This window comes from Canis lupus, chromosome 23 (genome assembly GCF_003254725.2).
Source record: "Canis lupus dingo isolate Sandy chromosome 23, ASM325472v2, whole genome shotgun sequence".
Lineage (NCBI taxonomy): Eukaryota > Metazoa > Chordata > Mammalia > Carnivora > Canidae > Canis > Canis lupus.
The window spans coordinates 3,410,112-3,428,199 of record NC_064265.1 but is presented as its reverse complement, the minus strand read 5'-3'; the positions used below and the strand labels follow the sequence as shown (position 1 = coordinate 3,428,199).

Sequence of the window (18,088 nt, the reverse complement as noted above, 5' to 3'; positions counted from 1 at the left end):
TTTTTTCAGTTATAACCTTAAGGATACCCACAAGGCACCTATTTTCTCCATGCAGTATCTAAACTAAACATACACACCAAAACATCCAAACACCCAACATGCCACAAACTCACAATGCAAGATAAGCCAATGGAATATTTTATGGGACACTTGCAACAATATAAAAAGTATAAATAATGAATTGAATGAACACATACAATATGATATTCTGTTAAAAACAATATAAATTTAAGGGGTAAAGGTGCTGTTGGAGACTGGAGAATTCCTTGAAATGCAGGTCTATTCAGCAGAGAAGAAACATGCGGTATAGAAGCAGAGTAATCACTCCATTTATCCTAGGTTAACTGTAGTCAACAAAATTATGCAAGCTCACACTTTCTCAATTTAAATTCATTCATACCCTCTCCTAGAAAATAAAATTGCCAGTGTTCATTTTGCTTTCATCATTACCCTCTCTTCTCTACTGACTCCAAACCCCTACCAACAGTCAAATGCCTATGACTCATGTTGGAATTATTTGTGCTTAGAGAAAATATCAAGGTTCTTTCCTCAGCCAAGAACCTCATAGGCTAATTACTTATAAGAAAACCACATGGTTGATGAAAAGGGACATGATCTACCCAGGGAATAGCATGCTACTAGAAAATAATCTGCAAAACTTAAAACTGGATACCTAATTTCTCTCATGCTACCTAAAGTTTTCAAACTACCACTTTATACTTTTTACAAGGTATTTTCAAGGCATTACAAAAGCTCCTTTGCTTTTGAATGACTAAGCCTGTGAGATCAACTTAGATAATTTCAACAATTCAAGGTTTTGGTAATAAAATGAAGACAGGCCAAAGATAATTAGCATTTTTTGCCCCAATATGGCTACACATGATATAATTTTATGTTGAGAATTTCTGCTGAATAGAACCCATTCTCAATAATGAAAATAGGTGATCAAACAACAGATGAACACACACAGAGTCTATAGATTCTTACCACCAATGGTATTAGCAGACTGTGATCCTGAACAAGTGCAAAGGCAGAATTAGGGTAAGGGTTATAATCCAGGAAGAGGGAAGGAGCAGATTTAAAATGAATGGCAGATGGAAATAAGAAAGCTTTAGTCAGTTCTTAGAAAATAAAAAACCCTGAAGCAAAAAAAGCAAACTTTAAAAGAAAAATCCCTAAGCCAGATGTCTGTAACAAAAGCAGTATATTTAGTAGCTTTTACAGCTGAAATCAGACACTCATGTACAAAGCAGATGAAATGAAGTTGCAAAAGTAAGTGTAAATTCTTCAGCTTTTCTTCTACTAATAGCCTATAATCTAAATAATTAAATGTTTAATTTTTATTATTTAAACATTTAATTTAAAACTACAGGTAAAGTACTACATCTTACAGCTGAAGAAAGCTTACATGAAAAAGCTAGAAAATTTTTTTTAAGATGCACAGAAAAAAAAACAACAAACAGCAGGGAGCGGGGGTGAGGAGACCAAGTTTCTGACAGGCTGTACAGCCATTTGTACACAACCAGTCACTACCGACAGTAACAAGACACCATCCTTACGTAAATATAAATCTGGAAGTCTCTCCATTGGGTATGCTTTTATTTATTTTGGTTAGTCATCAAAACACACCTGCTTTGACCCAAGGGATTTTTTTTTCCCTAAATGGTAATAAAAAAATTTGGAAAGATCATGCAAACTCTAATGAATTACTTCACAACAAAGTGAAGACGGAGGTCACAGCAATATTTCTGTGCAAATATGTTGTAAAGAAACTTGCATCAAATCATATAGGGCCATAATTTCCTTTTTCAAAAGAATCTGGAATGGAATATACAGTCATTCAAATAAATAAGCAAGCAAGCAAACAAAAACCTCTTCAATCTGATTTAAAACCTAAGTGATTTTATAATGAGAAAGTCTTCTGATCTTAAAATCCTACGAGGCCTAAAAAACCCATCATTATTATGTTCCCATACTTCAGGAGAGGATTTGAAGTATTGTAGATTGGGTTTCAAAGTGAAAAACCAAATGTAAAAAAGTTATTCTAAATCTTACTGAAGTGATCAGTAATTATAATATACCTAAAAGGAAGGTCCTTAGGTAGTATCTTAGAAAACCATACACAAAGCACTTTGAATCTTTGTCACAAGTTCTGTCTTGGAATTACTTTAGGAAAGAACTAAATAAAATAGCTCATATCAAATTTAATTTTATCCTTAAGATACTGGATAAATTTTGGGTTGCTATCTTTATTCTTCCTTATGCTTTAAATTTCCTAACATTATCATTATTTATTTGTTTCCTGAAGGCCATAAACATAACAGTACAAAAGTACACAATAGGAGTTTAAAACTCAGTTGACATTAGGTTAACAATAACAATGAGGACAATTTTATCAGCTGAAGGCTCAGGTATTTGTTATTTGTCTTAAAGTATATGAAATATACTACAACGTTTAATCCTACTACAGTCCTCTGGGATTATACTCTTCATTTTATAGAAAAATATACAGAAACACAGCAACTTAAAGTGGAAAAGCCATGATTCACAAGTGGGCAAGATGGCTCCGGAGTCCATGATCTAAATCAAATACTTCTGAGACTTTATTATACACAAATCACTTGGTGATCTTGTTAAAAAGACTGAATTCAGGACATCTGTAGTAGTATGAAACTGTGCATTTCTAACTAGCCCCCAGGTGAGGCCGATGCTACATTTTGAGTAGCAAGACTCTAAGCAACTATGCTACAACTGCTAAAGATGGATTAAAAAAATTATTCTAAAAATACAGAAAAAAATTAAAAATACAAAAGATCAGGGAAAAATGTGATATGATCCATTTCTAATTTGGTTGGAAAAAGAGCCCTTATCCAGAAAGCATTTGCCATTTTTCCTATTTATAAATAATCCTCAATTTGCAAACCAATTTTACAAAGCATTCCCTTACTTTTAGGACTCTTGTTGAATATTCCCATCACTTCTCTGCCTGGACTTTTTGACTCGGGAAAAAGGAGAAAAGGAGAACCTGCTGGCAGGACTTGTGTAATCACTACATGGCCCCCTCCAAGCCCAGCTCTTTTCCCTGATTCCAAGATTCAGGAATCAAATTAAAAACAGAAAAATAGGACATCTATATCTTGATAAATCACCTACACAACTGTGGATGGTAGTTAAATAAATAGCCAAGTATGTAGAATAACTTGCAAATTACTTCCCTAGAAAAATATTCCTATTTTTAGAGCTAAGTGCTAGTGAAAAATCTGATAAAGAATAGAAATGAACTCTTAAATTAATAATGCCATAAATGTATGGGTTACTATTCTGGAACATGTAGAAATGAATCAACATTTTACCTAGACCTCAAAATTGTGCTTTTTAATAATTGTGCTTATGAGGAACTCAGCTTCCAATGAAACAGTAAAAATATAAATCTTAAATTCAATAAGGAATATAATAGAATTGGTCATTTTAATTTATGTTTCCTCACTATGAATCAGTATATACCTGCCAAAAATGCTAACTGTATTCTAAAAGATTTGGGGAGGAGATGAAGACACACATATCTGTCCTTGAATAGCATTAGGTAGATGCAACCAGATTAGATGCTATCACAATTATTTTGCCTCTAAAAAGCACAATTTTCTACATTTGCAAGTTTCTGAGAAAACCTTAATGCTAAGAGATTTGTGTTAAAATATCTCCATGCAAAACTTTATACAGCAGATGAAGTTTTTTCTGTCTAAGTGGCAGAAATCAATGATGCAGCCCTAGTACACACCAGAGACAAGACAACACCCACTCAAAAAAATTCCAAAACATGCACAACAACTGATCCAAAACATTGAAAAAAAAATACCTTCATTTTTGTCAGGTGATGATGAACCTAAAGTACAGAACAAGAACTCAGTATGTGGCTTGTCTTTTTGAAGTTAGCTTTGTCTTTATCCAGTGGTCAATCTCCTAATACAGTCATATACAAGCAACACACTTATCCTAGTGTATTACAAATTCAGGAAAACTCATAGGCAATACGTACGCTGCGACTGAGACACCATTTTTGTTCGACTTCTTCCTCGAGAATCTGTCTTGGCATTTCCCATGCCAGCAAGTGGTGCTGAAAGCTTTGCTCTCACCCGGCCTAAGGAATAAAATTATTTAGGTAATTAAAGAGATTTTTCTATAATGGTAATAGTAATGAGGGGAAAAAAATCTCACTATAATTTTCTAATTGGGTATGCTTTTCACGTATTGTTAAATTCTGCAGTAATGTGACCATCACTGACAGGTTATTTTTCTCTTAAAATTTTTAGAATACATACTGCTTTTTATGTGTTGCACCGTAAGCTAACTTTCTTTCAAGGGTAAAAATAAGGTCAAACTAAAATATTTCCATTCTTAGTTTGATATTATTAGTTCAGTAGAGTCATAATTAAGATAATTATCATAAGCATGTTAATTTATTTTCTTAATTGGCAGTTCTAATTCTAAAATTTCAGTTTCTATAAAATTTAGTTTATTCTCAAATACAGCCTATAGTTTAAATATAAGCCTAATCTTATTAGAAACAAAAACTCAAACAATTATTTTGACTGAAAATATACTTCTAAAGGGATTTGCAAGAAGAGATGGTGTCATATTTTCATCCTGTGCCAAGCACTAGGTTACTATAGACAGATATGGACACAGTTACTATTTTTCTTCCCCCAGCCCATTTCATTTATAAAATAATTTGAGGAAACATTTATCACATAAGAGTTGGCACTTTTCTCAGGATACTCCCTTCTCTTCTACCACTGATTCATCCCCCTCCACAAAATCAAGCCACAAACATCTATTTCTAGAGCTTCTGAACCAAAGGAAATAATGTTTCTCAAAGTACCTAAGTGAATGGTCATTAGTAAAAAAAAAATATTACTAGTAGGACTATGGTGTTCTCAAGCAGTCTCAACCATATCAAATCAGAACCAATAACAAACATCAAGAAGGGCTCAGAATCTTGTCAAGTTAAACAGCACAATTTGTAAGGCAATTATTATACTGGCTAGCCTGATATGGCTATATTAATTAGAAAAAAATAAATGAAGAGTAGGGAGAAATTACGAAATTAAGAAATGAGTGACAGAAGATTAAGAGAGTGATTAAAAACCAGTAATAAAACAGAAGTAAAACCAGAAGTCTAGTTGGTGAGTCTAGCATTCTCTCAATTCTTCAAGGCCCTTAATAAGCCCATAGTTCAGGCCTTTCACCCTTTTACAGAATCTGTTTAGAGTAGGATACAATGTTCTCCCAACTAAGAAGTAAAACAGAAAGACAAAATTATTATTTTTGAAATGGAGAATTTATCCAAAATAACAAAGAAATCAGGATAAGTATTGTGATACTATTGTTCTAAATTACAAAGCTACAGTGCCAGAAACCATTTTTTATAGATTACTCCAATGGATATGAAAAATATGAAATATTTCAAATATATCAGAGTATGTATGAGACTAAAAATGTTAAATATACTTGGTTTTGGATCACAAGAAAAGGTCATCCGTGTAAAACTTAGGAGAAAAAGAAGTGTTTCAAAATTAGAGATTTAATAAGACAGCCTTTAGGCAATATAAATTAAAAAATGAATTTTTTTTCCTTTCTACAAATTCAAAAGAAGTAATTATTTTCTTAAACTGGCTCAATAAAATAAACTAGTGTATCTAGCAAGTTTTTTATAATCCCAAATTCAAATCATATATGCAATTATCCACTGATTCTAAATCAAAGACACATTTAAAAAGCAGACTAAATAAATGCATTTAAACTCCCATGATAAAGCAATGGAGCATGCTCCCCGCAAAGTATAAATAAATTAGCATAAATTAAAAACAAAAATACAAAAATAAAGAAAAGCATTAATGATGCTACTGAAAAAAAAACTATTTACTTATTTTATACTAGATATTATTAAACATGTTAAGCAATCATGTTTTTTTCTAGCATGAGATGATCCAAAATACAAATCAAACTCTAAATGAAGAACTAAAGAAAAAAATCCACATGTGTAACTAACACAACCAAACAAAATATAGAAGCTATCACAGCTGGCAAATTATATAGTTGTGCAAAGAAATTAAGCCTATTTAGTTTTTAATACTGAATGCCTATTAATGAAAATATTAAGGTAGAGGTATTTGTGTTACTAACAAAATGTATAATTCTTACCATCTTCAGATGTTGCTCCTAAATAAGAGAAATAAAACAATAACATTTCAACAAATTCTGCCAATGCTGATATTAAGACCTACTTGCAACCCCCACCCAAGACTAAAAAAAAATGAAAAAAAAAAAATCTAGTTTGATAGCCTTACACAAAATTTGAGGTCATCAAATGACTCACAGCACAAGAAAAGGTTAAAACTAGACAAATGAAAATGGCAACATTCCACAACAAACACTTTTATCTGCTACATTTCATACTCGAAATTTGAAATGGTAAAGAAAATTATAGAAGTTAATCACTCAAAGATGTAACCCTGTCATTACTGTCTTTGAAGATTTTTACAGAATAAGAATACTTTCTTGTGCATTTTCAAAAATCTGTCCATAAGAGAACTAGAAAAAGCTGACAAACATGGGAGTTATCAAATCCATGATCTAGGCCTCATTAACCCAGTATTTTTTTTTTAACCCAGTATTTTTATTAAAGCATTACAAAGACCTTGCTATTTATTCAATATTTATGTATGCTCCTTAAGATGTCAATGAAAAGTAGCAGAAATGAACAAGTGAAAATATCACAACTCACTAAAGAGCAATAAAAGATGTACATCTGTATATGTATACACATATTTTTTTAAACACAGGATTGAACATCAGTGAGAATAACAGATCACGTGACACAGATGAGTCTAAAAGAGGAAAAGTCTTCCACTTTTAATCTGGAAAGTGAGAATAGTTTAAGGACACAGAATTTCAGTGCAAGAAGTGATACTAAAGGGTTTAAAATACAGAAACTATTTTGTGGTAGGCTTTCATTTCATTCAGTAATTTTTTAAACTTATGACATACACGAAATATATAGAGGAGCACAGAGACAACATAATAGTCACGTACCCAACCCAAGATTAAATAAATCCCACATTTCATTAGAATGGAAGATATGTCAATTTAAGGGCTTATGTAATAATTGACAGAAAAATATACTGTTCTTCATTTTTTTCCTAGATTTCATACTAAGACTTAATTTAATTCAGTATCTTCCTATAAATTCTTAACAACAGCTCAAGTTCCTAGACAGCATCATGGTATTTGAGGAGATCAAGGGACACTGTAGGTGATACGCCGTGTAGTATCTGACAAATACCACACTGATAAAATATACCACACTGAATCAAGTAGAGATATACAATAATCACTTGAACACTAAAATTAAAAAGCCAAAGCTTAAAGTTCAGTCCTGATTAAATGTTAGTTTAAAACTCACTCTTAAAAAGATAGCATTGTAATTTGCATTTTTATTTTCACAAATAACCATATAAATCTGTAAAATATTTCATTTGTCTCTCTCTGTATCAGCGTTGGTAGACTAAAGAGATCCCTTTCCATTCTTCTGATTCTGATTCTATCTCAGAGAAAGACTTAAATCAAGAATATTTTTATGAGCTAAGGTAAAAAAAAAAAAAAAAAAAAAGATAACTGATTAACTTACAACGAACAGTAACCTAGTTTTTGAAGAGACTGGGAAACCCAAAAATGGATATACCTAACCCAAAATTCAGAGAATTACATAGCCATTTTACATTAAGATTGCTGCAAAATAAGTAGTCTATTTTCAAAAAGAGAATGAAGATATTATACAGAATCCAAGAGCCATAAAAATCTTTAGTAGAATTAGAAAAGGAAGTTCTTACCATCCATCTTGTCAGAAGTATCCTCTTTGATGAAAGAGCAAGCAAAGAACAGAGGAAAACTTAGTATATTAGAAAAAAAAATCTTATAATCCCTATAAACATTATTTTTAAGATGACAGAATTCATAGCAAAGACATGTATATGAAACTTGTTTTCAACTAAAACATATAAGGAGATTTAAACAAGATGAGGTTCCTGTTTGAGACAAAGATACAAAAACAAACAAAGAATCAATAATATGAGTTTGCCTTTCATTGGCCAGAAAGAGAAGTTAGTGAAGCCCATATCCCAACCTGGGACCCTTGCCATCATCAAGCAGACCTCTTGCTTTGTCTTCCAAGTTTCTTTAAATCAAACACTCATCATATCCCCATTCCCAAAGGAGTTAGTACCGAAGAAATAAAAACAAAAAAACAAAACAAAACAAAACAAAACAAAAAAACCCAGCAGCAACTGCTTTAAGTAATATACTAAGTTTAATGACTTCCAAATCTAATCTCACAAGCACAGATCTCTCTTCTGAGTTCCATTACCACTATATCTTTCCCTTTGTCCTTATACCACCATGGCTCCTCAACACCTCTAGTGTGATGTCTCTCTGGGACTTCAAACTCTTAAATGCATAAAATGCAACAAGATATTAGCCGCTAATTCTTTAGCAATCTATCACTAGACTGAGAGACTCTTCAGTACAGAAGCATCTATTTTTGGATCTCTGGTCCTAGTGGGGTGCCTGGCAAAACTAAGTGCTCATTAAGTGTTTGCTGAAAAACAATGAACACTCCCTCTCATCCATAAATGTTAAGCCATGACAAGCAAGGCTCAAAGTAGAAGGAAACAGAGAACACATCAGTCACATGTGTGTAAGAAGCTGATGGGGGTGGGGATAGGAGAGAAGGTGAGAGGCAGAAGAGGGAGAGGGAGTAGGGTGGGGTAGAGGGAGAGGAAAAGAGAGAAAGAAAGGGAGGAAGAAATAAAGAAATAAACAAGAAATAAAAAAAGAGAGGAAGAAGAAAATCTATTATCTAAGTCTCAGAAAGAGCTAAGGGCAAGGAACTCATTGTCTCTGAGTCTGGGCCAGGTAAAGACGACAGAGGGACACGTTTCCCTTCTGTAATGAAGTTATGTGCAATTCAAACCTTAACCAAAAGAAACTAATTAAGTCAATCTCACAACTATTATAGACTTTCTTATGAAAAAAATATTGCTACAAATAGCCTTTCTAGTTCACATTAGAACATTTCAAATATTGTATTTTTTTCTGGTAATAAAAATAATAGATAAAATATAACTTATTTTTAAGACTCTAGATAAATAGGTTTTATATTTGTTTTCCAGATTTCTTCCCACTTAAAAAAGTTAAGAAATAATTCATGTACTCTAAAATTCATCCTTTTATAGTATAAAAGTCAGTGTTTTTATTATATTAACAAGGTTGCACAACCCTCATCAGTAATTCCATAAAGTTTTTATCACCCACAAAAGAACTCCTGTACCCATTAGGAGCCACTCCCTCTTCTCCCTGACTCTCAGCCTCTGGCAACTACTAATTTACTTCCTGTTTCCATGGGTTCATCTATTCTAGACATTGCATGTAAATGGAATCAAACAATAAGTGGCTGCTGGAGTCTTCATAATATCCGCCCATCTTGAAACATGCATTAGTATTTTGATGTAATGTACTCCTTTTATGGCTGAATAATATTCCATTCTAGTATACAGACATATCTATTTAACCATTCACCAGCTGATGGACATTTGGGTTGTATCCATGGCTATTATGGATAATGTTGATATGAACATTCATGAAGACATTTTTTTATGAGAACATAGCCTTCATATTATCTTGGATATACCAGCTAGGAGTGGAACTGTTAGGTCACCTGGAACTGTTTCACTTTTTGAGAAACTCCCAAACTGTTGTTATAGCAACTCCACTGTTTTACATTCTTATCAGCATTGCATGAGGATTTTAATTCCCCCATATCCTCACTAGCATTTGTTTTTGTTCATTGTTTTGGTAACAGCCATCAACATGGATATAAAGTGGTATCTTACTGTGTTTCTGATTTCCACATTCCTAATGATTAATGACGTTAGACATCTTTTCATACACTTACTGGCAATTTGTATTTCTTTAGAGAAAAGTCTGTTCAAATCTTTTGCCCATTTTTAAATTGGATTGTCTTTGTTACTGAGTTGTAGGAGTTCTTCATGTAATTGGAATAGAAGTCCCAGATATTAGATATATGATTTGCAAATATTTTTTCTCATTCTTTATGCTGTCCTTTCACTTTCTTGATAGTGGTCTTTGAAGCACAGAAGTTTTAAATTTTGATGAAGCCCAATTTATCTATCCTTTTTTAGGCTGTGTGTTTGGTGTAGTACCTAAGAAAACACTACTTAAAAAATTTACAACTATGTTTTCTTCTAAGAGTTTTACAGTTTTAGCTCTTACATTTGGGTCTTTGATCCATTTTGAGTTAACTTTCTGAATTATGGTGTGAGGCAGGGATTCAAATTCATTCCTTGGCAAGTGGCTGGCTATCCAGTTGTTTCAGCACCATTTGTTGAAAAGAATTCTTTCCCCATTGAATGGTCTTGGTATCCTTGTGAAAAAAAATCAACTGATCATAAATATATGGGTTTATTTCTGGTCCCTCAACTCCACTTCATTGGTCTCTATGTCTATCCTTATGCCAGTACTACAGACACTTGATTATTATAGGTCTGAATAAGTTTTGAAACTGGGAAGTGTGAGGCCACCAACTTTTTCAAGATTGTTTTTTCTCAAAATTGTTTCATCTATTTTGGATCCCTTGCGTTTTCATATGGATTTTAGGATGTGCTTGTCAATTTCTATAAAAAGGCATCTGGACTTTTGATGGGGATTGCAATGAATCTATAGGTCTATCTGCTATCTTAACAATGTTAAGTCTTGATTGATTCATTTATTTTAAAGATTATACAATGAGAGAGAGCACAAGTGCAATGGGGGAGGGGGAAAGGGAGAGAGAGAATTTTAAGCAGAGTCCCCATTAAGCACAGAAAGCCTGATGCAGGACTTGATCTTACAACCCATGAGACCATGACTTGGGCTGAAACCAAGAGGTGGACACTCAATTGACTGAGCCACCCAGGTGCCCTATGCCGCCCTGACACAGTCCTCCTAAGACTCTATAATTTCCTAAATTATAAGAGCACCAGGAGCATCTTTTTTTGTTCTAATACTTGGTCTTTGGCCCTGGTACCTTGACCTAAGACCCTTGTAATTTCTTGGGTGATAGGAGTGTCTTCTGTTCTAACGAGGTGATTCCTGGTAGGCTTCTAGAGAGCTTCTGGCTGGTTACTAGAAAGATGAAAAGCCATGATCAGAAGCTCAGAATTTTCAGCCTCATTCTCCATCTTCTGGGAAGGGGAGAAAAGCTGAAGACTGAGCTAATGATTCATAATGACTATGTGATGAAGCTTTCCTAAAAATCCCCAAAGTACAAGGTTCAGAGACTTTCTGGGTTGGTAAATGTACCAGGAGGGTGGTACACTGTAACTCCATAGGAACAAAAACTCTTGTGCTTGGGACCCTTCCAGACCTTGCCCCACGTTATCTCTTCATTTGGCTGCCCATCCAAATCCTTTACATGTCCTTTGTAATAAATCAGCAATGTAGTAAGTAGACTGTTTTCCTGAGTTTTGTGAGTCAATCTAGCAAATTAACTGAACCTGAAGAGGTTATGGGAACCTCTGATTTACAGCCAGTTTGGTCAGAAGCACTGGAGACAACCTGGATTTGCAATTAATGTCTGAAGTGTGGGGGTGGGGGCAGTCTTATGGGACTGAGCCCTTAACCTGTGAGGTCTGTGCTAATTCAACTCAAAACTGAATTGAAATGTAGGACACCCAGCTGGTGTAGAACTGGCTGGTGTGGAAAACCCACACATCTGGTGTCATAAAAAAAGTAATAGGAGTGTTGAGAGTAAAGAAGAAATATGAGTGGTTTTTCCTAGAGAAGTCTTACACTTCTTTTGTTATATTAATTCCTAAGCATTTTATTCTTTTTGATGCTATTATAATTGATGTTGTTTTCTTCATTTCAAATGGCTTATTGCTAGCATTTAGAAATACAATCAATTTTATATATTGATCATGTTTTCTGCAGCCTTGCTGAACTCATTATTAAGCTCTGATCATTTTTTTTGTGGATTCCTTAGGATTTTCTCTATCTAAGGTCATGTTTTCTGCAAACACAGATTTTTACTTTTTTCCAATCTGGAGACATCTCATTTCCTTTTCTTGCCTTAATGACCTGGTTAGAACTTCCATGATAATGTTCTCAGGAAGGGCAAGAGTGTCAGGGCTCCTGGGTGGCTCAGTTGGTTGAGCATCTGCCTTTGGCTTGGGTCATGATCTCACAGTCCTGGGATGGAGTCCCACATTGAGCTCCCGCTCAGCAGGAAGCCTGCTTCTCTCTCTGCCTCTACTCCTGGTTCATGCCCTCTCTCTCAAATAAATTTTAAAAATATTAAAAAAAAAAAAAAAAAAGGAAGGGCAAGAGTGGACATCCCTATTTGGTGATGATCTTGGGAGAAAGTGTCCAGTCTTTCACATTAAGTATAATAATGATAGCTGTGGATTTTTCATAGATGGTCTTTATCAGGTTCACAAATTTCCCTTTTATTCCCAATTTGTCAATTATTTTTTATCATGAAAAGCTGTTGGGCTTTGTCAAATACTTCTTCTGCATATACTTGAATAATTGTGTGGTTTTTGTCTTTTTATTCTATTAATAAAGTATATTTAGTTGATTTGTTTTCATATACTGAAATAACACTGCATTCCTAGCAAGGTAATGTTTCTAACATAGAAAAGTTTTATGAGGGATCCCTGGGTGGTGCAGCGGTTTAGCGCCTGCCTTTGGCCCAGGGCGCGATCCTGGAGACCCAGGATCGAATCCCACGTCAGGCTCCTGGTGCATGGAGCCTGCTTCTCCCTCTCCTATGTCTCTGCCTCTCTCTCTTCTCTGTGTGTGACTATCATAAATAAATAAAAAAGAAAAAAGAAAAAAAAGAAAAGTTTTATGAAAATTAAAAGCACTGAACAACCCACTGTTGACATCTTGGTTAACATCTTTGTCTAATATATTTATGTATAATTTTATATAAAATGATGAAATTATCACATTGGTAGTATCATTTGATCTTCGTTGAAAATATTATTTGTTAATATTTGTTAATAGTATTTATAAGTACATACCATAATTTAATCATACCACCTTTGTTATATATCCAAGTTCTCTTAATAACATCTATTATTAAAAATATGATGAATATTCTTTTTTATTTCTTGGCATAATCATCTATAAACACAGAATTACTGGATCTAAATTCTGAACATTTCGAGTCACCCAGGTAGCTCAGTTGGTTAAGCATCTGACTCTTAATTTTGGCTCAGGTTATGATCTCAGGGTTGTGAGATTGAGTCCCATGTCAGAGTCTGTGCTGAGCCTGCCTAAGATTCTCTCTCCCCATCTCCTGTGTCTCTCCCCAAACCCGCTTACACTCATTCTCTCTAAAATAATAATAATACATAATAAATTTTGAACATCTGAAAAAACTTCATGAGTTCAATAATATTGTAATAACATTGTATGGTGATTATACTTATTGTGGTGAACACTGAGTAATATATAGAATTGTTGAATCAATATGCAGTACCTCTGAAACTAGTATAATATTTATGTCAGTTTTATTTCAATAGTAAAAAAAAAAGTATTAGGGTATTCCTAAATTGCCACTCAGAAAAAGTGTTGTGTTTAATTCACATCAGCACTTTTCAACCACATTCTTTATCAGCAGTAGGCACTAATCCTTTTTCATTATATTTACAGCTTTTTCAATTTGCACTTGTTTGATTCCAGCTAAGGTTCAACATTTGTTCTGGTGTTTTGGGGGTATAATTTTGATATACATAGAATATTTTTCTATAAAAATAAGCTCCTATGTTTCTCATAGACTTATAAAAACCTGCTGACATTTTAGCTTTTATGGTGGTATGTAATAAACTTTTTCCCCTCTAAGTTTTCAGCCACTTGATTTTATATTTTTGTACTTAAGATTTAAATCTGAGGGGTCTTAAACAGTGTATGTTCTCATTCATTTGGGGAATATAAATAATAGTGAAAGGGAATATAAGGGAAGGGAGAAGAAATGTGTGGGAAATATCAGAAAGGGAGACAGAACATAAAGACTCCTAACTCTGGGAAACGAACTAGGGGTGGTGGAAGGGGAGGAGGGCGGGGGGTAGGTGTGAATGGGTGACAGGCACTGAGGAGGGCACTTGACAGGATGAGCACTGGGTATTATTCTGTATGTTGGTAAATTGAACACCAATAAAAAAAAAATTTATTAAAAAAAAAATCTGAGGGTCTTTTCCCTCATGGTTTTTTGGCTTTTATGTTTAGAAATACCTTCCCCCAACCTGAGATTAGATGAATACACAACTACTTTGGTTTCATCAAGTTGCTTTTCAACTTATTAAGTCATCTGGAATGAATTTTTATATGGTGTGAATAATGATTCTAACTTAATTTTATACCAAATTGTAAACCAGGTGTCTAAACACTATTTACTGAAGAATTTATCCTTTCCTCACTGAATGTAGCTGTGCCAACTTTATCATGTACTACTGTGTTCCAATGATCTGCCTGCCTCGTGTTCTACCAGAATTACTCAAGAGAAAGAAAAATAAAGCACAAAACAGAGATAAGCAATATGAATAAACAGTCTCAAACGTTTAACACTAATAAACGTAGGGATGTCTGGCTCGCTCAGTTGAAGAGCGCTAGGCCCTTAATCTTGGGGTCATGAATTTTGAGCCCCATATTGGGAATAGAGATTACTTAAATAAACAGATAAACTAAAAATGTTGATAAATATAAAAAAATTCCAAATAGCTTTGGGAATACATGTTTAAATTTTGATTATAATTAAGCTTTGCATTTTTCAGATTCCCAAAAGGGTTTAACTTCTTGGCAAGGGAACAAAAGCTGGATACAAGGCCAATGCCTTTCCCAACTCTTTTAGTAACCAGTAGGTGGGTGTGGCAGTAGTGCAGAACTATGAAAATTCTATAGGCAAATAATGGAATCAAGAATTGTCTCTCTGTGCCAAGATGATTAGGAGGGTGATTAAAGGAAAAATAGAAACAAGGGAGCTGCAATATCTTAGCATTGTGTTGTAAGCACAAGATCATGTTAAAACATATGCACTACCCTAAACTAGCAAGAATGAAATAGAAATGATTAAGATATCACTATTGTCCTGACTTCATTGAGACCAGGAAGAAAACAAAGTACAATATCCCACAATTAGCTGTCTTACCTAGTGATGCATAGGAACCTGGATTCAGGGCACCTGCACCTAACCGCCCACTTCGCACAGATTGCCCAGCAGCATGATGTGCCTTAGCACCAGCAGCAGCATTCACATCAATGTCACTTCGAGAACGCTGCAGGCTTCCTGGAAGGGAACTGGCTTTGCTGCTGCCTGTTGATACTATGGGAAACAAAGCAGAGGTAACCTGTATTATTTAAATCACTGCAAACAGAATGAAAATTACATAAACTTGAAACCACCATGAGCTAATCCATGATGACAAATGGTCAAAAAGGAAGCAATGTACAAATGGATACTAGAAAGTACTTTATAGTATTTTAAAGTAAGAATGCTTCTGTTTCAATCCTGTTTAAATCTTCTTGGACAATTTCTCAGTATGTCTCTGTCTCACTTTCATCTTCCATAAAACGGGAAAAAATGCCTATACTTCGTAAAATTCATACAACTGTTCTGTAGATGAAAAGATGATGTTCATGACTGATGCGTGAAAATGAAGCACTGTACATATAAATAAATGACAGCACTGTTTTGTTTTGTTTGTTTGTTTTTGTTTTTTTTTACTATCAGAAAAATGCAAGAACTACTCTAGGATTTGGTTATTCAGAAAAGAATGCAGATTCTACCACTTATAGGCAATGCAAATTAGGTCATTAAATTTCTGGTCTTTTGTTTTTCAGTTTTATATATAAAGAGTTTTATAAACTGTGAGTTATGATCCATGAATAGGCTGTGAAGTCAACAGAGTGGGTCAGACCAGCACTGTAAAAAAACTGAAAAAAACCACAACAGAGTGCATTACAAGAAAGAGTAAGCTGTGCTTCAGGGAACTTGGATTATGCTTATACTATATAACATATATATTGTATGTATATAATTGTATACACTGCATTGTACATTACAAACGTATATAATATACAGTAATATTATATATATATATATATATATATATATATATATATATATATATATGTGGTACTAGGTTTCTATGTAAAATATCCTTGTTAACTCTTGCTTAGAAAGGCAGTTTACCTCTTCCAGCCACAGTTGATGGGTTTGCTGTAGACCATTTGGAAGAAAAGGGGCGACTGCAAGGTAATAAGAAATATTTTTAGTAAGAAGATGTAATTTATTACTCCTCTCAAAACCCTTAATGAACTACTGAGTTTTCTGAAGAGTTTATCTCTAATTTTAATTTTCCTTTTACAAATCATCTTAGAATATTTGTTGTCACATATCAATGGTATCTCAGCTGTGAAGCAAAAATGAAATAACTAGCAATGAACAGACTATAAAGCTCTACAAAGACAGGCAATCATCTTGCTGTTGTTCACTCTGGTGCTCGGCACCCATTACAGTGCTCACCACAGAGGATGCAACAGAGCACACTCCAACTTTGTATTCTAAGATGTTTTCCTTATAAGGAGAGAGTTACCACTAGCACATAGGGAATTCAGCATAACCAAAGCCTGTTTCATTTAAGCTATAAAGGCTGTGGCCATTGGCAATTCATGCAGTGCTATTGAGCGTTACTGCGTGGGACAAGAGAAATGAGGTTAAGAACTATTGCTGAGGATAATGTGATTAGAAAGCAAAACAGCTCAAATCATCTCAAAGAATCCACCATCTCCTTTAGTATTTTTTTTATTATCTTTAATTATAATGCCATTCTGCAGCTCATGGATAAATAATACATCTAAGTATTTAAGAGGGAATTGGGAAAGTATATAGATTTTTTTTAAAGATTTATTTATTTATGACAGACATAGAGAGAGAGGCAGAGACACAGGAGGAGGGAGAAGCAGGCTCCATGCTGGGAGCCTGACGTGGGACTCGATCCCGGGACTCCAGAATCGCGCCCTGGGCCAAAGGCAGGCGCTAAACCGCTGAGCCACCCAGGGATTCCCGAGTATATAGATTTTAAAGGAGGAGTAAAAGAGAAGCAAAGACCTCAAACAGGTTAATAACATGAGGCTACTGACATATATTCTTTAAGTCATTATTATCAAATTGTAAATTTGGTAGTTGTTATTAAATCCAGTATTATATTGTTTTAATAACTGGCCCTTAAAACTGTTATTCTATTAGGCTGAGGCAGTCCACTTCAACACTCAAGGACTTAAAGATGTTTATATTTAAAGATGTTATACTGAAATGAGATAAAATATCTTGTTTACGTATTTGCTACTCAAAGAATGGTCCATACTCAAAAAGCAAAGATATCACCCAGGAACATATGAAAAAATGCAAAATCTCAGGTCCCATCCCAGATCTACTGAACGGGATTCTGCATTTTAACAAGATCTTTAGGTGGCTCATGGGCACTCTAAAGTTTGACCAAAGTAAATAAAAGGAAAAAAAACAACAAAGCTCATTTACAGGGAGGTTTTATAACAAATTTATTTATTTATTTATTTATTTTTTTTAAAGATTTTATTTATTTATGATAGTCACACAGAGAGAGAGAGAGGCAGAGACACAGGCAGAGGGAGAAGCAGGCTCCATGCAGGGAGCCCGATGTGGGATTCGATCCCGGGTCTCCAGGATCGCGCCCTGGGCCAAAGGCAGGCGCCAAACCGCTGCGCCACCCAGGGATCCCCTTTTATAACAAATTTAAACAGAAGTTCAGATAGGTTAATTATTCTTACAATAATTATATCAAAATTGGATATCTCCTTTTATTCCTGTAAGTCACTGCACATTAGTCCAGTACTCACAAGACCCTATGAATGCTTCCTTGAGTCTTGTGCCCTAGTTTGCCTCACTTGACTCACCCTGGTCTCACTCCTACATTAGGGAGCTGCCAAAGCA

The 18,088-nt window shown here is 34.3% G+C and overlaps 1 protein-coding gene across 46 annotated transcripts in view; it reads right to left on the bottom strand.

Moving 5' to 3' along the window:
• CLASP2 (cytoplasmic linker associated protein 2) overlaps positions 1–18,088 on the bottom strand; it is a 178,053-nt gene that overhangs the window by 63,584 nt on the left and 96,381 nt on the right. For 14 of the 46 annotated variants that reach the window (XM_025461432.3, XM_035704957.2, XM_049099764.1 and 11 more), the window contains 7 exons: positions 16,310–16,365; positions 15,266–15,439; positions 7,890–7,913; positions 6,202–6,219; positions 4,037–4,138; positions 3,857–3,883; positions 988–1,014 (listed from right to left, as the gene is read on the bottom strand). In XM_025461432.3, coding sequence (XP_025317217.3) covers positions 988–1,014; positions 3,857–3,883; positions 4,037–4,138; positions 6,202–6,219; positions 7,890–7,913; positions 15,266–15,439; positions 16,310–16,365 — 428 coding nt within the window. The remainder of the gene's footprint in view (positions 1–987; positions 1,015–3,856; positions 3,884–4,036; positions 4,139–6,201; positions 6,220–7,889; positions 7,914–15,265; positions 15,440–16,309; positions 16,366–18,088) is intronic. The other 32 variants (XM_049099768.1, XM_035704963.2, XM_049099771.1 and 29 more) reach the window with 6 other exon arrangements.